Source organism: Hemiscyllium ocellatum, chromosome 6, assembly GCF_020745735.1.
Source record: "Hemiscyllium ocellatum isolate sHemOce1 chromosome 6, sHemOce1.pat.X.cur, whole genome shotgun sequence".
Classification (NCBI taxonomy): Eukaryota; Metazoa; Chordata; class Chondrichthyes; order Orectolobiformes; family Hemiscylliidae; genus Hemiscyllium; species Hemiscyllium ocellatum.
The window spans coordinates 125,359,788-125,384,081 of record NC_083406.1 but is presented as its reverse complement, the minus strand read 5'-3'; the positions used below and the strand labels follow the sequence as shown (position 1 = coordinate 125,384,081).

General features: G+C 42.5%; 1 protein-coding gene across 2 annotated transcripts in view; it reads right to left on the bottom strand.

The window, feature by feature from the left end:
* Positions 1-24,294, bottom strand: part of LOC132816916 (F-box/WD repeat-containing protein 7-like) — a 212,418-nt gene that overhangs the window by 120,513 nt on the left and 67,611 nt on the right. The window contains exon 1 of one of the 2 annotated variants that reach the window (XM_060826941.1): positions 1,046-1,105. The exons of the other annotated variant lie outside the window; for it this stretch is intronic. Within the exon in view, the coding sequence (XP_060682924.1) occupies positions 1,046-1,066 (21 nt within the window). The 5' untranslated portion in view covers positions 1,067-1,105. Of the gene's footprint in view, positions 1-1,045; positions 1,106-24,294 lie in introns of those variants that run through there. 2 annotated transcript variants of the gene reach the window in all.

Here is a 24,294-nt window from a genome sequence, read left to right as displayed (position 1 = left end):
GCAATTGTACCAGTCTCCACCCTTTCCTCTTGAAGCTCAGTGGAGCACTTAGCTTAACATTTTAGGATAAAGGTCTTTTTTAAAAAAATTGTAATCAGAACATGGGATCAGTCAAGATGAAATCAGCAAGAACAGTTACAAGATGCAGTCTACACAAATTCTACTTTTTCCCTTCTTCCTCATGCATCCATTTACACAAATTGTAGGTCTCTTGTGTGAGACCAAGGCAGGAAATGCCCTTTTTTAATTCATTCTTGGAATCAATGTGTCATTGGCAACATCTCAGCAATCTCCAATTTTCCTTAAAGCTGATGGTGAATCAAGAGATAACGAAGCAGCCCAGCATCTTGAAAACAGTTAAGAGTTAACCACATAACTGCAAACCTGAAATCACACAGACCACACCAAGTAGATGATAGTAAATTTCCTTCCTGAAAGTGAACCATATGGCAAATCAAATTTTATTCTAGATTTATCAAATAACAGATTTCTGCCATAGTCAGATATACATTTGTCCTAGTCTCTGGATTACTGATGCAGTAATATTGCCACAACACTCCTTACTCATCTCTGACTGCTTCTGCTCAGTCACAAAATCCCTACAGTGCAGGAGGTCATTACGCTCTTCAAGTCTGCATTAACCCTCCCGAACAGTACTTCACCGAATAAAATGTGGAGCTATGTTTATCAAGCTGCTTTGGACTAAGGGAGGAAACCGGAGCACCTGGCAAAAACTCGTGCAGACAGGGGAGAACACATATCCTTCACATAGACAGTCACTTAAAGCTGGAATCAAACCCAGGTCATTGGTGTTGTGAGGGAGCAGTGCTGACCACTGTGTCACTGTACCATCCTAATGTTTGACAGCAGGTAGGCATACCATGAACACTTACGAATAATTTTTAAAGCTACTGGGATTAGGAGTTCATATAAAACTAAATAGGTTGGAACGGAAAATGTCCAAAAACAGATAGTGGAGAAAATAACAACACTGTTTAAACCAAGACCAAGGGAAAGGATGGCTACTTTCATAGCAGATACTTACACAACAGGCTAAGTAGAACATAGAGCATTGAACAATACAGCGCAAAACAGGCCCTTCGCTCCTCGATGTTGCACCGACTTGTGAACTGTTCTCAGCTCGTCTCCCGACACTATCCCATTACAGTGTGCTTATACAAGGATTGTTTAAATCTCCTTAATATGGCTGAGTTGACTACATTGGCAGGCAGGGCATTCGACACCCTTATCACTCTCTGCGTAAAGAATCTGTCTCTGACATCAGTCTTAAATCTATCACCCTTCAATTTGTAGTTATTGTACACACTAGGAAAAACTTTCACTGTCTACCCTATCTAATCCTCTGATCATCTTGTACGTCTCTAAATCTCCTCTTAGCCTTCTTCTCTCCAATGAGAACACACCCAAGTCCCTCAGCCTTTCCTCATTAAGACTTTCCCTCCAGACCAGGCAACATCCTGATAAATCTCCTCTGCAGCTTTTCCAACACTTCCACATCCTTCCTGAAATATGGTGACCAGAACTGTACACAATATGCCAAGTGTGGCCACACTAGTGTTTTGTATAGTTGCAGCATGATGTTGCGGCTCCGGAACTCAATCCCGCTACCAATGAAATCTAACACACCGTATGCCTTCTGAACATAAATGCCTCCATTTCAACTGCAGGATTCTCAACTTATGAATAATAATGTCAAAAGTTAAGGAATTTGTGTGAAAGAGCATATCAAGCATGAACCATGGATCCTAATATTTTCAGGAAATAAGATTATCTGTAACACTTTAAAAGGTTAGATGTATTTTCAAATTTGGCAAGCAAATGGTTGCAATTGATAAACTAACAAGGCTAAAGAAAATCAAAGTCAGCATCAAGGTACTTTTTAAAAAAAAACTTAAGACATGATCGTCACAGTCTGGACCAGTATTTATTGCCCTTCACTGGATACCCTGGAATTCAGATCAGCTGCCACCTTAAGCTGCTGCAGTCCATTTGCAGCGTGAATGGTGATGAACATAATGCTGTCATTAGTGACCATCCAGACTTCTGACCTTATGATAGAGGGAGTGTCATTGATGAAGGGGCTGAAAATGATTCAGCTTATGACACTACCCTGAGGAATTCCTGATTTGGAGATGTCGGTGTTGGACTGGGGTGTACAATGTTAAAAATCATACACCACCAGGTCATAGTCCAACAGGTCTAACTGGAAGCACTGGCTTTCGGAGCACTGCTCCTTCATCCAGGTGGTTGTGGACATAACCTAGTGTTGCGAGAGTTTTAACTGAAGAATTCCTGCAGAGATATCCTGGAGCTTAGATGGCTAACATTCAACAAATAGAACTAATCATTCATTGTGTAGACATGTTTTTAACCAGCAGAATGCTCTCTGCAATTTCCACTTGCTTCAGTTTTGCTCAAGTTTTGTGATGTCACGGCTGGTCAAATGCTGCCTTAAATGTTAAGGGTAGTCACACTCTCCTCCCCTTTGGAACTCGGCTCCTTTGTCCACGCTTGGATTAAGGCTGTAATTAGATGCTGTGTGGCTTTTCAACAATCCAAACCGAGCATGAATAGACAGCCTCTTTCTTTGCAAATGCCATTTGAAAACACTGTCGATGACCCATTCCATCGCTTTCAGATGGAGAGTAGACTGAAAGGAATGTATTTCCCAGGATTAAATGCTCTCATTTTATGCATAGGATACGTTGTAGTTGCATGGAACAGCTGGTTGAGGGATACAGATACATATGGAGCTTGAGCCGTCATTGCCAGAGCGTTGTCAGAGCCCGGAGCCTAGGCAATATTCACCACCTTCAGCCATTTTTTTTTATGTTAGCTAAATGGTTGAAAACTGGCATCTGTGATGGTGACCTCAGGAGAAGGCCACAAGGGGTTCATTTGGAACCTCCGACTAAAGATCAACGTATATACTACTACAACTTTTGCTGTTTGCCTTGATGTGTCCAGCTCCCCATACTTGTGGAGCTTCCATCTCGTGTAAATTGTTCAACTGTCCATCACCTTTCATGATGAAATAAACTCAAAAGAGAAAGCAAACAATGTGATAAAGTCAAAGGATTGAGAAGCCTTTAAAACCAGAGGATAACTTTATTTAAAAAAAACAATAAAGTGGGGTAGATTACCACTCCACTCATCTCTAATCCCTGACTCTTGAAGTTGTGGTATGCTGCTGATGTCTTCCAGTGGGAGGACACAGGTAAAGTATCCATTCAATTCCTCTGCATTTCTTTGTTCCCTGTCATTGCTTCACCAGCCCCAATTTCCTGCCGTCTAACGTCCACTTTCATCTCTCTCTTACCTTTTATATATCTAAAAGACTCTTGCAAGCTATGTTATTAGCTAGCTTACCCGCATATTTCATCTACTTCCCCACATTTTAATTTTTACATCAAGTTACCCTCTGCTGGTTTTGAAAGGTTTCTCTTTAAATCTTCACTACATTGTATGCTTCCGCTGAGTTTGTGCTGGCCCTCCCCTTAGGATGAATTTCTGTTCTGCCTCCCAATTTATCTCCAGAAACCCCTCCTATTGCTGCTCCACTATCTTCCCTGCTAGCCCCTCCCCCCTTTCAGTCAACTCTGGCCAGCTCCTCCATGTGTTTGTTGTTACCTTCACTCAGTTGTAATACCGTTATATCCGATTCAAGCTTCTCCCTCAAACTGTTGGATGAATTCTATTATAGTCAGTGTCCCTGATGGTTTCCTTCAACTTCAGCTCCCGGATCAAGTCTGCCTCATAATACATGACCAAATCCCTAGTAAGCTCTACCATAAGCTGCTCTTAAAAATAAATCTGACATTCCTTGCATTCCTTTATGAGATGCATTAGCAACTTAATTTCCCCAGTCCCCCTGCATATTGAAGTATGTCATTATTATTGTAGTGCAACTTTCTTACAGGTCTTTTCTATCTTCTGTCCACATCCTGACTACTGCCCAAGGACCTGAACATTACTCTCATTAGGGTCTGTCTTCCTTTGCAGTTCCTCAACTCTACCCACACAGATTCTACATCTTCTGATGCTGTATCACTTCTTGTTAATCAATTTCATTTCATTTCTTACTAACAAAGCAACCCCACCCCTTCTGTTCATCGCCAGGATCCCAGACATCTTCCCAACACACTAAGCCCAGGATGTGTTGAGGTGGAGAGTTACACTGCAAGTTCAGTCAACACTGAAATTAAGGATAGATTATGAAATGAAGGATAGATTATGAAATGCATTTTGATGTCCTCCAAAACATGTACTATTTCCTCCCTTTTACAGTGCTACAAATAAATCTACTCAACAGCACAAATGTGCTGTTTACGTCTTACAGCCCCAAGGAAATAAGATTTTTCAAGTAAATCACAGAACCTCTTGCTCTAAACAGCAACATAATAAATATATCATGTTTCTTTAGTTCTTTCGTAAAAATACAAAGAAGCCCAGTGTTCATCTGAATTGTAAACAGCAGGTTTAATACAGTGCGCTCAAGTATTTTGCCTGGAATTGTTGATAAGACTGAAAATCTTGTCCACATCAGTTGAGTAAAACGGACTCCTGTGACCTATGACCTGAAAGAAATGAAGCAATTATTGCTGTCAGTTTTGACTTATGTCAGTGTCAACGTCAATGCAGACAATAGAGTCTGATCTGGAGACAGTTAAGAAGCGACCTTGAGCGGGCATTTCCTGAACTGTTGCAGATTTTACACCAACAACGCAAGCAAATTTCACGGGGGCGGAGAGGGGGAGAAAAAAAGCTGCCTTCAGGAATTTAAAAGGCCACAGCCACCAAGAACTGTCTTGTCCAAGGCAACAAGGCGTTGCTCTCCAATTCAGGCAATATCAGCATATGCTGACAGATTGCTCACATCATGTCAACGTGTTCAATGCTGGAATTCTACATTTACCTCTATTATGACACAAAGAACTGATTAAATATGTTGACCACTTCAAGAAATAAAATGAAGGCAGTTTGTCTTTCCAGGTCTCCAAGTTGGCAAGTCATCCAATTGCAATTACACTCCAAGTATATTTCACATAGCCAGCAGCAATGGAGAATTTATCTGCATCAGTCTAGACTGAATTTGCACCCAGGTCACGAGTCTAAAAGCAGGTGTGCAACCCATCCTGCCATTTTGAATCCAGCAACTCTGCAATGGTTCAAGTGATGTACATTTCAACTGGAGAAATGTACATCACTTGAACTGCTCCTCAGCGTACATCCCAACCGTGACACTACATTCAGCAGTCACATCAGCAATTGGTCAAAAATAAATCACTACCTTGCCCAGTATGTATTAACAAGCAAATTTCAAAGATTTGACCACATTATATAGCTTCATTTCTTGTTATTGATTTAATTTCATTTCTTACTAACAAGGCAACCCCACCCCACTCTGCTCATCCGCAGGATCCCCAAAGTGTTGAGGCTAAGAGTTACACTGCAAGTTCAGTCAAGACTGAAATTAGGGATAGATTATGAAACATATGATTATCCTCCAATACAATGTACTATTTCCACCCTTTTACAGTATAAAATGGAAGTAACACTGTGCCATTGCCTCACAGTAAGAGCTGTCTTATCAATTCAAAAGCCCAGCCTTTTCATCCCATCCTCTACAGACCTAGCACACAAGTATGTGTCTAACTACTTGTTGGAAATTCCTGCATACCTGACCAACATCATTATTAAAGGCCATATGTTCATGGTCTGTTGGATTCATTTTCCCTCTCATTCTTTTGCCAATTATTTCAAATCCGTCCCCTGGCCCTCAACCTGCTTGCTGGAGGAAAATTTCTTCCCAAATGTTCTTTCAAGAACTACCATCATGCATGAACACATACCCTATAAACATACGAACTGGGAGCAGGTGTGACTATTTGTTCCTCAAGATTGCTTCACCATTTGATTTGATTTATTACTATCATGTGTACAGAGCTACAGTGAAAAGCGTGGTCTTAGATACTTTACAGACACTTCATACTATTCAAGTACATTAGGGTAACAGAACAGAGGGCAGGAGACAACATTACAGCTGCCGAGAAGGTGCAGAGAGATCAACATTAAGAGAGGTCCATTCAAAAGATCTGCTAACAGCAGGGAAGAAGCAGTTCTTGAATCTGTTTGCATGTGTATACTAAAGACTTTTATATCTTCTGGATGTAGGTTTGCTCGCTGAGCTGGAAGGTTCGTTTTCAGACGTTTCATCATCATGCTAGGTAACATTTTCGATTAGCCTCCGGACAAAGCACTGCTGATGATTTCTACTTTCTATTTATATGTGTGGGTTTCTTTGGGTTGGTGATGTCATTTCCTGTTTTTTTTTCCCCTCTCAGTGTAAATGGGGTCCACATTAACATATTTGTTGATAGAGTTCCGATTGGAATGCCATGCTTCTAGGAATTCTCGTGAGTGTCTGTTTGGCTTGTCCTAGGATGAACATGCTAGGTTAAGACAAGGACTGCAGATGCTGGAAACCAGATTCTAGATTAGAGTGGTGCTGGAAAAGCACAGCAATTCAGGCAGCATCCGAGGAACAGGAAAATCGACATTTTGGGCAAAAGCCCTTCATCAGGAATAGAGGTACAGTGCCTGCAGGGTGGATCTCTCTCCACCCTGCAGGCACTCTGCCTCAATTCCTGAAGGGCTTTTGCCCAACTGTCGATTTTCCTATTCCTCTGATGCTGCCTGAATTGCTGTGATTTTCCAGCACCACTTTAATTTAGGATGAACGTGTTTTCCCAGTCAAAGTGGTGCCCTTCTTTATGTGTACGTAAGAATACAAGTAAGGGGGTGGGGGGGGGGGTGTCATATCTTTTTGCGGCTAGTTGATGTTCATGTACCATGGTGGCTAGTTTTCTGCCTGTTTGTCCAATGTAATGTTTGTTACAGTCCTGCATGGTATTTTGTAAATGACATGAGTTTTGCTTGTTGTCTGCATAGTATCTTTCAAATTCATTAGCTGCTGTTTCAGTGTGGTGGTGGCTTTGTGGGCTATAATGATGCCAAGGGGTTTTAGTAGTCTGGCAGTCATTTCCGAGATGTCTCGGATGTAGGGCAGAGTGGCTAGGGTTTCTGAACGTGTTTTGTCTGCTTGTTTGGGTTTGTTGCTGAGAAATTGGCGGACTGTGTTCGTTGGATACCCATTTTTTCTGAATGCACGGAATAGGTGACTTTCCTCTGCTCTGCGTAGTTCCTCTGTGCTGCAGTGTGTGGTGGCTCGTAGAAATAATGTTCTGATGCAGCTTTGCATATGTTGGGATGACTGCCTCTGTAGTTCAATATTTGGTCCACGTGTTGTTTTCCTGTAGACGCTGGTTTGAAGTTCCCCACTGGCTGTTCGCTCTACTGTGACATCTAGGAATGGCAGTTTGTTGTTGGTTTCCTCCTCTCTAGTGAATTTCATGCCAGTAAGGGTATTATTGATGATCTTGAAGGTTCTTTACTGATGACAAAGATGTCATCCACGTAGCAGACCCAAAGTTTGGGTTGGATGGTTGGCAGAGCTGTTTGTTCAAGTCTCTGCATTACTGCCTCTACTAATAACCTTGATATCAGAGATCCTATGGGTGTTCCGTTGGTTTGTCTGTAGGTTTTGTTGCTGAAGATGAAGTGGGTGGTAAGGCATAGATCAACTAGCTTGACGATACAGTCCTTTCTGATGAAGTTGTTGGTGTTTGGTGTGTGTGTCTTTGGATCTTCTAATAGTATAGTCAGCGTTTCCTTGGCCAGTTTGATGTTGTTGGATGTGAACAGGGCTATTATATCAAAGGAGACCACGATTTCATCCTCTATCTTTGTGTCTTTGATGGTCTTCAGGAATTCTTGGGTGGAGCGGATGGAATGGTGTGAGTCTTCTACTAAGTGGTCTTCAGTGTAGTTCTTTGGCCAATCTGTAAGTTGGTGTTCCAGGTAGCGAGACTATGGGTCTGAGTTGGGTGGGGGTCCTGGTTTGTGATTTTGGGTAATCTGTAGAAGCGTGATGCATTGGATCCATCTGGTTTCATTTTTTGGAAGCCCATCTTATTTATTTTTCCAGATCTCTTAAGTTTTTTGAAAAATGAAACTAGAAGATTCCCCAGAACAAGATTTCCAGCACTCACGCGCAACATGATCTGACATTTTTGTTCAACATTATTAACTTCACACAAGATCCAATTTCCTGATGTGAGCATTAACAAGCTGTTTTTCCCGGTTTCATGACCTGCATTTAGATCTTAGCTAACCTAAGTAAAATGGTAGAGTCCACGTTTCGAATTAGATTTAGGGTTTATTGTCACATGTATTCGAGTACAGGGATACAGGAGTACAGTAAAAAATTTAAAATGTCGCCATTTATGCCTCCAACTTAGATACAAGGTTATTAGATAAAAATCTTAGATAAAGACTGGAAAAATAAACAAATAAATGTTACAAATTACAGTCTTTCTTTAGCCATGGGCCTGTAGTTGCTCCAAGCTGGGCTATCCCCACAAATGCTCAATCTCTCTTCTGTACTTGTTTTGATTTCTCGACCACTACAACTCCACACTATTGTCTTGCTGCTGACCACCACATGAGCTCGCCAGTTGCCCCAGCACAGGCCAGGGTCCTGTTCTGGTGCAACTCTGGGGTCCTAACCGCATCTACAATACCGCTGATCACCAACGTTCTACCCGGGATCACAAACCACCTCATGGTCAAATGACAAAGTACGTCTCTGGGCCCCCAGCCATAGCCATCACTACTACTGCCTCGAGACCAAGCTTCCTCCAAAACTTTAGGTAGATAAATTAGATTAAAAACTGAAAAAGAAAAAAAGTGAGAAGAAAGAAAGAAAGGTAGTCAGAATCAATGAGCTCTGGCTCAGCAATCCTAAATTTGTCACTGCTCTCTAACCGTGACTGGGTGGACAGATGCAGGAGTACTTCATTTGACATCTCGAGCCTGCCCTGTCATTCAATATTGTCTTCACTGATGAAGCTCAATACCCTAATCCCCTCCCTCCACATCTTCGATCCCTTCAGCCACAAGAGCTTTATCTTTCTTCTTCTTGATAGCAATGTTTTTGCCTCAACCACTTTACGTAAATTCCACAGGCACACCACTCTTTGGGTAAAGACATTTCTCCTAATCAATCCTGAAATGTTTCTCCCTTATCCTTAGATAAAGACCCCTCATCTGGACTCCTGACTAATGGGAACATCCTCCTGCATCTAACCTGTCTAGTCCTATTACGAATTTTATAGGCTTCCATGGAACGCCCCCATATTCTTCTAAAACACCAGGGAATACAATCCTAACCAAAGCAATTTCCCCTCACACGTCAGTTCTGCCATCCCAGCAATCCATTCAGTAAACCTTTTGTTGCATTGCCTTTCCAAGAACATCCTCTCTTCCAGATAAAGGAGACCAAAACAGTAGATAACATTCCATGTGTGGCCTCACCAATATGTTGTATAATTGCAGCAAAACATCTTTGTTCCTGCACTTGAATCCTCTTGCTATGAAGGCCAACATACCATTTATCTTCTTTACTGCCAGGTATTCCTGCACACTTACTTTCAGAGACTAGTGCGCAAGGACACACTGGTCTTGATGAACCTCTCAATTTACAGTCATTCAAATAATAATCTGCCTTCCCCATCTTTTTTTAACCGAAGTGGACAATCTCATCTCTCCACATTATGCTGCATCTACTATGTATTTGCTCACTCATTCACCTTGTCCCAGTTACACTGCAACATCTTTGCATCTTCTCCACAGTTCACTTTCCACCCAACTTTGTATGATCAGTAAATTTGGAGATATTATATTTAATTCTCTCATCTAAATCGTTAATGTTGTGAATAGTTGAGGCCCTGGTACCAATTCCTACTAGTCACTGCCTGCCTTTCAGGGGAAAAAAAAAGACCATTTATTTCTAATCGTTGTTTCTTGTCTGCCAACAAGTGAGTTTACCACTAAGTGTTTGAATACAAAGTTCTTGAAAATAGACTCTAGCATCTTTCCAAATACTGATGAGAGACTCACTGGTCTATAATTCCTGGCTTTCTCTCTACATCCTTTTCAGAGGTAGTGAAATCAAATTAGCTACCCTCCAATATGCACAAACTGTTCCAAAGCAACCCAAGGTCCTCTTACGAAAAGCCACTGACAATGACATTGGATCACCTCCAAGGTATCAACTTAGCCGTAAGCCACCTGGGGCTGACAAGAATTGCAAAGGTGAAATCAAGGTCATAGTTTAGCAGGCTGTGATGTCCACTTCCCATTTACTTCTGAAAGTTGGATAGCCAACCTCAAAGCAGTGAAGTTGTATTACTAGTGGTGCATTTAAAAAAAAAATCCACATCAGGTTTAAGGAAGTTGGTATCCTCACTCAAACCAACCTGTCCAACATCAGGGCATTCATCACTCAAGAACAGCACCAATGGGACAGGACATGCCACTTGTGTTCTTGACATCAAGGGTGCATCTTAAGGTATTAAAACAAGTACCTACAGATAAAGTAGATGCACTGGCACTTTTCCAGAATATGACCAGAGGGTTGGAAAATGGTCAATGTAACACCTTTATTCAAAAAGGGAAGATCATAAAAAAAGTAACTGTTAAGTTAGCATCTGTCATTGGGGGGGAAAAAATTGTAAAGGATCGAAGAGAGAACATTTAAAATACTTCACAATCAAGTAGCATCAGCATGGCCTCACAAAGGTAGCAAATTTGTCAGGCATTATTTTTCCAACTCTTGAAGGAGGTAACATGTGGGACAAAACAGAAGCAGTGGATGTAATAAATTTGGATTTTCAGAAGGCATATGACAAGGCGCCACACACCAGGCTACTTAAGATAACAGCTTGTGGTGTTGGAGCTGGTATATTGATATGGACAAAGGTTTAGCTAATTAATAGAAGACCATTATAATATTGCTCTAGCTCACACAGCAAGACACCTGAAAAAAATCCCACCAATTACCTGCCACCAATATTCAAGTTTGACCAAGTCAAATACTTCCAAATCAGGATGAGAACACAACTGAGGTTGAGGAGAATGATGGAATAAAACTGGGGTGTAGCATTTAACCACTGCTATGAACTGTAGAGCTCAATACTTAAAAATAACACATGCCATTAACTTAAATACCAAAACAATTTATTATCACACAAAAGAAAATTAAATCTCTCTACCAGAACCGCAGGTCTCCAACACTCCATTTGGTGTTCGTGTAAAAGCATAACAAGCATACATTGTAGGAATAACAGAATTCTGTGTTCTCTGATCCTGCCTCACTAGCTACCTGACAAAGGAACAACGCTTCAAAAATGTGTACTTCCAAAATAAACCTGTTGGATTATAACCTGGTGTTGTGTGATTTTTAACTTCATCTACCTTAGTCCAAGATCGGCACCTCAACAGCAGAATTCATCTGGTGAGCTTTAATAGTGCAGAGCTGAACGTTTTGCCACAATTATGTTACAAGAATAAAAAGCCCAGAGGTTGCAACAAGCAGTAGCTCTAGTGAGTTAAAACTCAAATGCTCCTTCAAGAGCTTCATACCTTCGTTGACTCATTAAGTCTCAAAGAACACTGATGAAGATTGGTGTTAACGTCTTACTGCTGCCACCAGACCAAAAGACAGTAAATGATTGATTAATGATTCGATTAGCTTTCTGTAATAGCATCCCTAAATCTTTCCTTCACCTGTAATTTCTTGAAGAGACAAATCAGCCATAGCGCCACAGATGCAACATCAATCACTGGTGAATTTTGCGATTTCTTCCGGACTAAATCAGTTGTTCAAATTTCAAATTCTGCAAGTCAAAGAGGCAAGGGGAATTCCAGTGATAAAAAGGACTTTGCTGCTTACTCCTGAATGCATACAATGGTAAGCAAGCATTTCTTCCTTAAGTCTAAGGAGATATACCTGTCATCAAGGCTGAGCTATTTTGCCACAGACAAATTTTGCGTGATGGCTAGAAACAATACTCTTTCTGCAGTCCTGTGTTTGAGACTACCAAGAGAACAGAACAGAACAGAGATAGATCAAAATGCTCTTTGTTCTTTTAAACAATTGCAAAGAGCTTTGCCAATATAAGGTGGTATTCGCTAAAGAATCTCTTGAGCATCACTGGAATATGGTAGAATAATTGCCTTTCTTGCACTCCCTTAAAAAAAAGAGTCCCAGGTGCCTTACTGAAATATAATTAGAGAAATGGATCAGAAAGAGCTTTGTCAGCTCTGGTTCAGTTGGTACCACAGGTCAGAAAGTTGTGGCCTCAAGTCCCATTTCAGGACTTGACCACAAAAATCACAACCACATCCCAGTGCAAAAAAAGAGACTGCTACAATGCCAGGTGAGATGTTACACAAGGCCTGTTTTACCCCTTCAGGAAGATGCAAGTACACTTGAAATCATATTTACAAGGAGAACAAGTGACTCGTCTTATGTCCTGGCCAACCTTCAGCTTTCTTAACACACTGCAAGAGTAAGTTGACAGAGCACCATTTTATTTCTGCATGAAATCTGACTGCCATATTTCCGATGTTACAAAATGACTGCACTCAAAAGTGCTTAATTGAATGCAAAGTCCTTTTAGACTCTAATGTTGTGGCTGCAAATGGTACTGTATAAATACCTTTCTATTCATTTTTGTTTTCCTTTCATGTTAAAGTTTCATATGGAGGTCAGCTAGCTTGATCACTGGTTTGTAACTCAGCGAAGCCAACTGTGTGGATTCAATTCCCGCAGTGGCTGAGGTTACTATGAAGGACTCTCCTGTTCAATGTCTCCCCTACCCAAAGACATGGTGACCCTCAGATTAAACCATCATCTGCTGTATCTCTAATGACAAAACAGCCCTCTAATCTAATTGGACTATAGCAACTTAACCTTTAAAGGTTTCATAGAAGTTCACTTTTCATCTATGCCACCATGCAGGCCCCAGTTTTACCAACAGAGGTACTTTGGCTATGCTAAACACTGCCCATAGTGTCCACAGATGCAGAGATTATGTGGGTTAGCCAGTTAAAAACCCTATGTGGGATTACAGGAATGAGTGGGATACTCTTCAGAGGGTTGGTATATCCTCGATGGACTGAATAGCCTCTTTCTATACCGCAGGGATTGTGTCATTTCTAAACAGGTTGGGTGGTTGCTTCACTAACCATTTCTGCTCTGCCCACGTGTCACAGCTTCTCCTCAGTGGACTCTAATTTTGAATGCCTGAGAAGCAGCATTGCATTTTCTACAAGACAGTACCATTTTCTAGAATTAATGGTGAAAGTTTTCCAGTTTCTGGAGGCCAGTGGAGTGCCGCAAGGTCCAGTGTTGGATCCTCTAATTTTTTGTCATTTACATAACTGATTTGGATGCGAACATAAGAGGTATAGTTAGTAAGTTTGCAGATGACACCAAAATTGGAGGTGTAGTGGACAGTGAAGAGGGTTACCTCAGATTACAACAGGATCTGGACCAGATGGGCCAATGGGCTAAGAAGTGGCAGGTGGAGTTTAATTCAGATAAATACGAGGTGCTGCGTTTTGGAAAAGCAAATCAAAGCAAATCTTAGCAAGACTTATACACTTAAATGGTAAGATCCTAGGGAGTGTTGCTGAACAAAGAGACCTTGGAGTGCAGGTTCATAGCTCCTTGAAAGTGGAATCGCAGGTAGATAGGACAGTGAAGAAGGCGGTTAATATTCTTTCCTTTATTGGTCAGAGTATTGAGTACAGGAGTTGGGAGGTCAGGTTGTGGCTGTACAGGACATTGGTTAGGCCAATGTTGGAATACTGCATGCAATTCTGGTCTCCTTCCTATCAGAAAGATGTTGTGAAACTTGAAAGGGTTCAGAAAAGATTTACAAGGATGTTGCCAGAGTTGGTGAATTTGAGCTATAGGGAGGGGTTGAACAGGCTGGGGCTGTTACCCTAGAACGTCGGAGGTGGAGGTTTATAAAATTATGAGGGGCATGGATAAGGTAAATAGGCAAAGTCTTCTCCCTGGGATTGGAGAGTCCAGAACTAGAGGGCATAGGTTTCAGGTGAGAGGGGAAAGATATAAAAGAGACCTAAGGGGCAACGTTTTCACGCAGAGGGTGGTACGTGTATAGAATGAGCTGCTAGAGGAAGTGGTGGAGGCTGGTACAATTGCAACATATACTCATCCAAATGCCTCTTATATGAATAGGAAGGGTTTGGAGGGATATGGGCCAGGTACTGGCAGGTGGGACTAGATTGGGTTAGGATATCTGGTTGGCGTGGACAGGTTGAACCGAAGGGTCCATTGCCATGCTGTACATCTCTATGGTGGCAGACCTTAATCAATGCTTCCATTTTCTCTGGGCACAGGGAAAATGATGGATGACTTTTGAGGTAGAGTTCCCTAATAGTGACATGGTTGGCATTCACAATTTCAACAATCAATTCCCCTTGATCAGTTTCTGCTCATCTGTGACTGTTTGTTCTGGCATTGTCAACATCATCGATTTGCTTAGTTGCTACCAGCATTTTATTTCAGGTTTCTGGTGTCTGCTATGCAGGAACCCATTCCATTAGCTACAAAAATCATTGAACTGAGCATTGATTAGGAGAGGAGGTGAAGGAACCTTTCTAAATGCTTGAAAGTGCAAGTGTCTCAGGATTTGTTTGGCCAAAATGCTGCAATGCCTTTTTGAGACAAGACCATGAAACATAGGCAAAAGTGAAGACTGCAGATGCTAGAAATCAGAGTCCAGATTAGAGTGGTGCAGGTCAGGCAGCATGAGGAGCAGGAGAATTGACATATCGGGCAAAAGCCCTTCATCAGGAATGAAGGCAGACAGCCTCTGGGGTGGAGAGTTAAATGCGGGGGGGGGGGGGGGGGGAGAAGGTAGCAAAGAGTACAATTGATTGATGGGGGTGGGGATGAAGGTGATAGGTCAGAGAGGAGGGTGGAGTGGATAGGTGAGAAGGAAGATTGGAAGGTAGGATAGGTCACGAGGATGGTGCTGAGCTGGAAGACTGGAACTGGAGTAATGGGGGGGGGAGAGGGGAGAAATGAGGAAACTGGTGAAGTCCACATTGATGCCTTGGGGTTGAAGTGTTCCGAGGTGGAAAATGAGGCGTTCTTCTTCCAGGCAGCAGGTGGCGAGGGAGCAGCGGTGAGGAGGCCCAGGACCTGCATATCCTCGGCAGAGTGGGAGGGGGAGTTGAAATGTTGGGCCATGGGATGATGGGGTTGATTGGTGCTGGTGTCCCGGAGATATTCCCTAAAATGCTCTCCGAGAAGGCGTTCAGTCTCCCCAATGTGGAGGAGACCACATCGGGTGCAACAGACACAAGAAATGACATTGGTGGATATGCAGGTGAAATTCTGATCGATGTGGAAGGCTCCTTTGCAGCCTTGGATGGAGGTGAGGGGGCAGGTGGGGGTCTTTGCAATTCATGCGGTGGCAGAAGGTGGTGCCAGGAGGGAAGGGTGGGTTGTTGGGAGGGGCATGGACCTGACCAGATAGTCACGGGGGGGGGGGGGGGGGGGGGGGGAAGAGACGGTCTTTGCGGAAAGGGGTGGGGAGGGAAATATATCCCTGGTGGTGGGGTCTGTTTGGAGGTGGCAGAAATGTCAGTGGATGATGCAGTTTGTGCGAAGGTTGGTAGGATGGAAGGGGAGGACCAGAGGAGTTCTGTCTTTGTTAATGTTGGCGAGGTGGGGTTTGAAGGCAGAGGTGCGAGATGTGGATGAGATGCTTTGGAGGGCATCTTCAACCACATGGGAAGGGAAATTGCAGTCTTTAAAGGAGGAGACCAATGGTGTGTTCTGTGATGGAACTGATCCTCCTAGAAGCAGATACAACGGAGGAACTGGGAATACGGGATGGCATTTATGCAGGAGGTAGGGTGGGAGGAGATGTAATCCAGGTAGCTGTAGGAGTTGGTGGTTTTGTAAAAAATTTCAGCGTTTAGTCAGTCATCATTGATGGAGATGAAGAGGTCCAGGAAGGGGAGGGAGGTGTCGGAGATGATCCAGGTGAATTTAAAGTTGGTGACGTTGATGAACTGCCCAACCGCCTCGTTGGAGCACAAGGTGGAGCCGATGCAGTCATCAATGTAGCAGAGGAAGAGGTGGGGAGTGATGCCAATGTAACTATGGAAGATGAACTGTTCTACGCAGCCAACGAAGAAACAGGCATAGCTGGGCCCATACAGGTGCCCATGGCTACCCCTTTGGTCTGGAGGAAGTTGGAGGATTCGAAGAAGACACTGTTAAGGGTGAGGACCAGGTCAGCCAAACGAATGTGTGTCAGTGAAAGGGTATTGTTGGGGACAGTCAGGAGAGAAAGAAACGGAGGGTTTGGAGGCCTTGGTCATGGCAAATGGAGATGTAGAGGGATTAGGTGTCCATGGTGAAGATGAGGCGTTGGGGGCCAGGGAAACGGAAGTCTTAGAGGAGATGGAGGGCGTGGGTACTCCGACTCCTTGGTCAGGTCCACAGCCCCCAACAATCCACCCTCCTCTCCTGGCACCTTCCCCTGCCACCACAGGAATTGCAAAATCTGCACCCACACCTCCCCTCTCACTGCCATCCAAGGCCTCAAAAAGGAGCCTTCCACCTTACCCCAGTTCCAAACTTCCAGCTCAGCATCATGCTCTTGACCTGTCCTACCTGCCAATCTTCCTTCCCACCTATCCACTTCACACTCCTCTCAGTCTTATTACCTTCATCCCCACCGCCATTCACCTATTGTACTCTTTGCTACCTTCTCCCCAGCCCCACCTCCCTCCCATTTATCTCTCCAACCCAGAGGCTCCCTGTCTTCATTCCTGATGAAGGGCTTTTGGCCAAAATGTCAATTTTCCAAGGCCTTGAAACATGCCAACCTTACAGCAAAGAGAAATTGTGACAATGCAGTGTGTCTCTTGAGATGATTAGATACAAATAAGGAAAGCTGATGAAAATCCAGAACCCCAAAATAAATTATCATCTTGGTTGGGGTACGCACTCACTGCAGAGGTCACGTTCTACATAGAGGCACCATTTTCAGATAAACTGAAGTCTTTGTTAATGAGAATACTGTTTGATTCAATGATTCGATCACAATAAATTGCCATACCGTAATGTATTTTTAAAAACAGATCTTCCCAATTTATAACATTAACTCTACATGAATAATTTACCAAACAAAACTCTGAAGCAAGCTCAGAGACAAGGAGGGGGAACAAACAGGATGATTCTGCTGACAGAATGGATCAGCTTTACTCCAGGGAAAGCTTATGTTGTGAGAATTCCCTTCTATTTCTGAACCACCTTCCAACATTCATCATACCACAAGATGGAGGCGTGCTGCTATATAAATCACCTGGAAATGGTGCTTTCACGCTGAAATAATCATTGCAGAAATCATGGCTCTCTATCATGATTTTTGAACAAGAAAATCTAATTTCCAAGATTTCCTCTGTGTTGGCTGAGCCTTAGCAATTCAAAACTTTAGACTCAAAGAACTGTGAAGTTTAAACCTTATTCCACATTCAAATGCAAACTGAAGCAGATGTTGTGCCAAACACAGATAAAAGGGGCTGGACTCTTTTAGAGAAAAAAATTAGACCTATTTTTGGGACAAAGACACCTAATGTAATGCCGTAACTGTTATTAGATACCATACCAATTACATGCAACCTGACTCTGAAGCACTAATCATTTCACAACAACATGTTGCTGCCCTTCCAATTTGGGACAGACATCCTAATAAGTCACTACTTTTACACTTCTAACCTATGATTCACACATTACTGAATGCCTTGGCACCACTATCAACCCAGACACTGCACTGTGCTGTGCTGCAATAACATTTTTAAAATCTTCACTCATGAGATGTTAGCACTCACGAAGCAAACATTTATTGCTCATTCTTAATTATCCTCTCTACAATTAAGAGTCTGTGGGTTTGGAGTCACATGGAGGTCAGGGTGGCAGATTTTGTTCTCTTAAAGATATTAATGAATTGGTTGCATTTTACAACATAGTCCCAATGTAATGGTTGCCATGTAAACATGATTTTGTAACTATTGAATTCAAATTTCATCTACTATTGGGGGGTGTAATTCAAGGTGTCATCTCCAGAACACTGATCTGGACCTCTAGATGCCTCTATAAATGTCATTATCACCACCTCCCATCCATATAACTATATTCCATAGTTAACCAAGGAAGTTAAATTGCACAAGTCCTAGATTCGGTGAACATTCTCTTGGAATGAGAGTCTGCTGTCCAAAAAAAATGAAAAACAAGTGCATCTATAATAAGCCAGTTAGCCCAACAACTAATACAGTGAAAATACCATAATCTACCAACAACAATGTGGCAACAGAATCAACATGCTTTACTGAAAACAGCAATTGCATTTGATAAATGCGCCAATTTGAATGTTTAATTGTTTCATACACTAACACTGAATTTGCACATCACGAGCGAAAATCAGTATTTGTTAACCATTGCTTACTGCCCTTGAACTTGACATTTTCAAAGAGCAGTTAAGAGTCAGCCATTTCCTGAGGGAAAAGCTCCCCTTCACAGAAGAAAACCACAGCCATCGACAACTAAAGAAATAAAAGGACAAAATAAAACTAAAAGAAAGCACTGACAAAAATGCAAAAGTAGCACAGATCCTGGCAAATGGGTAAGGTACAAAGATCAGCAAAGGACTACAAAGCAGCTTCTAAGAGCTATCAAAAGAGATTATGAAAATAAGCTTTCAAGGAACAGCAAAATCAGTAAGGAAAGATTTTATAGTCACAAAGGGAAAGCAGATGATCAGGAGCAATGCTGACCAACTAAAAACTTAAAGTGGGGATACTATCAAATGACTAGAAATTTCAGCCATGCTGTTTAAGTTACTCGGCCTCAACATTTACATTTGAAATGGAGGCTCTCTTTAAAGGAAGTTAAATGAAACTAAAGAATGACAACTCTGGGCCCTGGCACCTTCCATCGGAGGGTGATAAAGGAAGTAGGGGAACACATTATAATGCCCAAATTATAATTTTTCAGACATTCTGAGACACAGAACTGATCCCGCTAGAATGGAAATTGTGCATCTATTCACTTATGGGACAAGGACATCACTGGCATGCCAGTAGCATCCCTGGTTGCCCTCGAGAAGGTGGTGGTGAACTGCTGAAGGAGGGAATTCCAAGACATTGACCTAGTGATATTGAAGGAATGGTGATATCCTCCCAGGTCAGGATAGTGAGTGGGGTTGAAAATGTGTTGCTGGAAAAGCGCAGCAGCTCAGGAATAGGAACTTCGACGTTTCAGGCATAAGCCCTTCATCAGGATAGTGAGTGGCTCAAGAATGGACTTGCAAATCTATGTCACTCCACTTTTTCAAAAAGGCAAAATAGGAAAACCAGAGGGTTACAGGGCATTGGTGAGGAGTGAGTGAAGAGGAGTCTGAGAGAAATCAACGCAGTCATCTCAACTAAAAATGGGATCACAGACATAGGCTAGATTACTCAGGAACCAGGTTTACAGACTGACTGCCTGGTGCCTGTTGACAGATAAAGCATTTAGTTTTATAGTCTAGTTGGACCTCAGAGGATCACCACCTTGTTGTGGAGGAGAGGTTTACGCATACCTCAGAACTTGAGAGCTAAACAGTCTGGTGTATAGCTCTAGCAAGGTCACCTACGATGGTAAGTTCAAAGCGGAGGTACCAGATAAAGCAATCTCCCAGTGATAGATCATCCAGACACCATGCCATCACACCTGAATTAGACAGATTAAGCCACATGCAATTTCTCAACTGCACATCCACTTAAGTGTTGTTCCTCTCATCGTGGTGTCAGCCTTGGCTCTGTCAGTTCAGATCTCCATGAATTCAAAGATTTCAGATTCAAGTTCAAGTTCAATTCTATGTTGTAAGAATCAAAATCAAAGTTGCAATCAGAGTGCTGTCCTAGTACTGTGTTGCACAGCTGGGAGGACTATCATTCAGATGAGGGTCAAATTAGGCCTTGACTGCGCTCAAGTAAATGGAAAAGGTCCCACAGTACCAGGCACCCTTTCAAAGAACAATCACTTCCACCTCACTGAATGACCTTCGTCAGCATCACCGAAACCCATCATATCATTATCACCCAGCTGTTGTGGGAACGGGTGCCATGCTACCTGTGTGAAGTTGCCACACAGTCATACCAGACCAGAGGGCTGCTCTCAGGAGAGGCACATGACTGGCGGTGGTTTAACCTGATGGTCACAATGCTTCAGATGAGAAAAGACGTCGAGAAGGCAGGACCCTTGTGGTAACCTGATCAGGTCTGGGGATTAAACCCATGCTGTTGGCATCACTCTACATCACTAGCTGGCTGCCCAGTCAACTGAGCTAACCAATCCTCAACCTACACTACAACAGTGATTACATTTCATAAAGAATTTCACTGGCTGCAAAATATTCTTGGTAATGGTAGTACCATATTAACACAAATCATGTGATACATCTGTAACAGTAAGTAACCCAAATACAAGATAGATTCGATTCCCTGCAGTGTGGAAACAGGCTCTTTTGCCCAACCAGTCCACACCGACCCCTCCGAAGAGTAGCCCACCCAGACCCATTTTCCCCTGACTAATGCACCTAATACTATGGGCAATTTAACATGGCCCATTTGTCTCACCTGCACGTCTTTGGACTGTGGGAGGAAACCAGAGCACCTGGAGAAAACCCATGCAGACAGGGGGAGAATGTCCAAACTCCACATAGACAGTTGCCTGATGCTGGAATCGAGCCTGGATCTGTCAGGCAATAGTGCTAACCACTGAGCCACTGTGCTGCCCAAAAATGAACAGTTCCTGATGATCTGTTAAGGAGGCATTTGGTGTGTTAGGTTTTATTGGTAAAGGGATTGAGTTCCGGAGCAGTAATGTCATGCTGCAACTACACAAAACGCTAGTGCGGCCACACTTGGAATATTGTGTACAGGTCCGGTCACCCCATTGCAGGAAGGATGTGCAAGCATTGGCAAAGGTGCAGAGGAGATTTACCAGGATGTTGCCTGGTCTGGAGGGAAGGTCTTATGAGGTAAGGCTGAGAGACTTGGGTCTGTTCTCATTAAAAGGATGAAGGCTAAAAGGGGATTTGATAGAGACATACAAGATGATCGAAGGATTACATAGGGTAGACAGTGAGTCTTTTTCCGAAGATTCGATAACATCAACTTGTACGAGGGGACACAGTCCAAAGATGTGCAGGTCAGGTGAATTGGCCGTGTTAAATTGCCCGTAGTGTTAGGTTAGGGGTATGGGTGGGTTGCGCTTCAGCGGGTGGGTGTGGACTTGTTGGGCCGAAGGGCCTGTTTCCACACTGTAAGTAATCTAATCTAATCTATAGCTACAAATTGAGGGGTGATACATTTAAGACAGATGTCAGAGGCAGGTTCTTTAGTCAGGGAATGGTAAAGGCATGGAATGCCTTGCCTGCCAATGTAGTTAACTCAGCCATATTAGGGGCATTTAAACAATTTCTGGTAAGCACTTGGATGAGGATGGTATAGTGTAGGGGGATGGGCAACATCAAGGGCCAAAGGGCCTGTTCTGCGTTGTATTGTTCTATATCTCTGCACACAGCTCCCTTCACATCATATTCTTTCCCTCCCACTGTATATTTCACAATGCTAACATAATTAGTAACTGCAATGGATGCAGCACTCAAAGCATTGCAGTGTTTGGCCACAACTGGAGACGATTGGACAACTACCATGACTATCTGACAAGGAATAGTAACAACTTTATATACTGCTCGACTGAAGGTCATAAAACTTCTGCAACAGCGTGAAATGCAAGACATGATCTTCGTTAATCGCGACAGATGCTTACTGACCTGCCAGTTTGGGTGTGTATTGATGAGCATAATATTACACTCATTGAAGTACCCTGGAGAATGTATCTTAGAGAGAGGCAGACAAAAGAACTTCACACATCTCAAGTTAAATCAAATCAGCAAAGAACTTGTTACACAGTGGAGCAGGCTAAAGGGACTGAATGGTCCATGTATGGTCCTTGTTAATGTATTTGTTTGGACATTTTTTAAGGCAATTAGTTACTGGCTTTCTGTATTATAGTTTAAAAATAAAACCATCTCCCATTTCAAGCTAGGCCCTTACCAGGCTCTCAGCTTCCTCAAAACATGCCATCCTTACTAGGAAGAATATCGCTTTGCCTTCAGTCACTGGATGAAAATGCTGGAAATTGCACATCAACAATATTCAGGGTGGACTTACACTCACTGGACAACAGTGGTTCAAAGAGATAGCTCACCACTACCTTTCAAAAGCAATTTAGAATCAAGACTTCATTCTTACATGGGACATGGATCTCCATGTGGGCTAGGCCGCTGTGTGTTATCTATCCCTATTCATCCTTGAACAGAGTTACTTGCTTTGCCATTCAGAGGACAGTTAATAGTTAACTGCATTGGTGTGGGTCTAGAGTCACATGTACAAATGTCCATTTGAACAAGCAGCAGAAATACACCATTCATTTCCTCTAGCTTGATCCAAGGTGTAATAAGGTCATGGCTGATAATGCTAACTACGAACTGGATTCTCACTTACCCCATACCACCTTTCACCCCTTTGCTCATCAACAAGCCTGGAACCTTTGTCTTAATGTTCAAGGACACTACTTTCAACACTTTTTCAGGAATGGAGTTCCAAAGACTTTGTGCAACAGAAAGAAAATTGTCTCATCTGTTTTAATTGGTAACAACTGAATTTTTAAAAAAATTAGCCCTAGTTCTAGATTCTGACACTAGACAAAACATTCTCTCCACATCCATCCTGCCAACATCCGTCATGATCTGACATTTCAATCAAGTCGCCTCTGGTTCTTCTTAATTCCACGAGAGATACACCTAATTTGTCCAACCTTCCCTCACAAGACAACCCACACATTTAGGTCACAGTCTTTCTAAACTGCCTCCAACACACAAACATCAAGTTCTTCCTCAAACACAATGACTAATACTGTGCACAGTATGCCAGATATGGTCTCCCCAATGTCCTGTACAGTATAACTGAGGCATAATCTCCCGACCTTGTTTTTACATTCAACTCCCCTCATAATAAATGGAAACGTTCTATTTGTTTGCCTAGATACTTCAGGCACATGCAGACTAACCGTTTTCGATTCTGCACGAAGAGCTCTACAATCTCTTACTATTTAGATGTGGTTTTTTTTGGTCTTTCTGTCAGAGTAGATAACTTCTCATTTTTCCATGTTATGGTCCAATTCCCACATCATGCCCACTCAACCAATCCATGTCCGTTTGGGGCATCTGCCATCCCTGTTCATAAACGACTTTGCTATCTATCTGCATCATAAGTAGTTTTCATGCTGTATGACCATGACTATGACCCAACAATAAATTTTATTTCTTCCTCCAAGTAATTTACATGGTATGTTCCCTATGGCATACCACTTATTACATCCTGCCAACCAGTGAGTTATTATTTATGCCACCTCTGTGCTCTGTTAACTCATCAATCTTCTAATTATGTCAATATGCCATGCCCTTCCATTTTCACACTATGTTTTGATGTGGACAGCGTACCAAATGCCTCCTGGAAATCTAAAGTCAGCACGTGCATACCTTCCTGTTTATCCATTGTATTTTACTTCATCAAAGAGCTCCAACAGTTTGGTGAAACATGATTCCCCTTTCACAAAACCATGCTGACTCTACATTTACCTTCAACTTTCCAGCATGCCCTACGATCATTCTTTAAGAACAACTTTTAGCAATTTTCCTATGACAGATGTTAAGCAAACTAGCCTCTAGTTTCATACTTTCTAGCACCCTCCTTTTGTTTTAGAGAAGATTAAGTTGGATTTGCTACCTTCCAATCTAATGAGACCGCTTTCAAAGTTTGGAAGAAGTTAAAACCAATTAACCAACTGTCGCCCAATTTACTACTTTTATGACCTGATAACTCCTGCATTGTCCATCCCTATTTCTGTAACCTTCTGCAGTCCCCTCACAGACCTTCACTCTCCTGTGATCATAGCTTCTTGTGCACAGATTTTAAACCACCACCACTGGTAGCGCACATAAGCTATCAAAACGCCAAAATCCTCTTTCTACACCTTTTAAGTCTTCTGCACATTTCTTCCTTAAATTGATTGGTGAAAACACACCTATTTGAACAAAGTTTGCAAATCTGGTTTGGTGTCAGTGAAGTAGTGTGCGTGTTCTTGGGAAAACACAGGTCAGGCAGCATCCGAAGAACAGCAGAATCCACATTTTGGGTATACGCCCT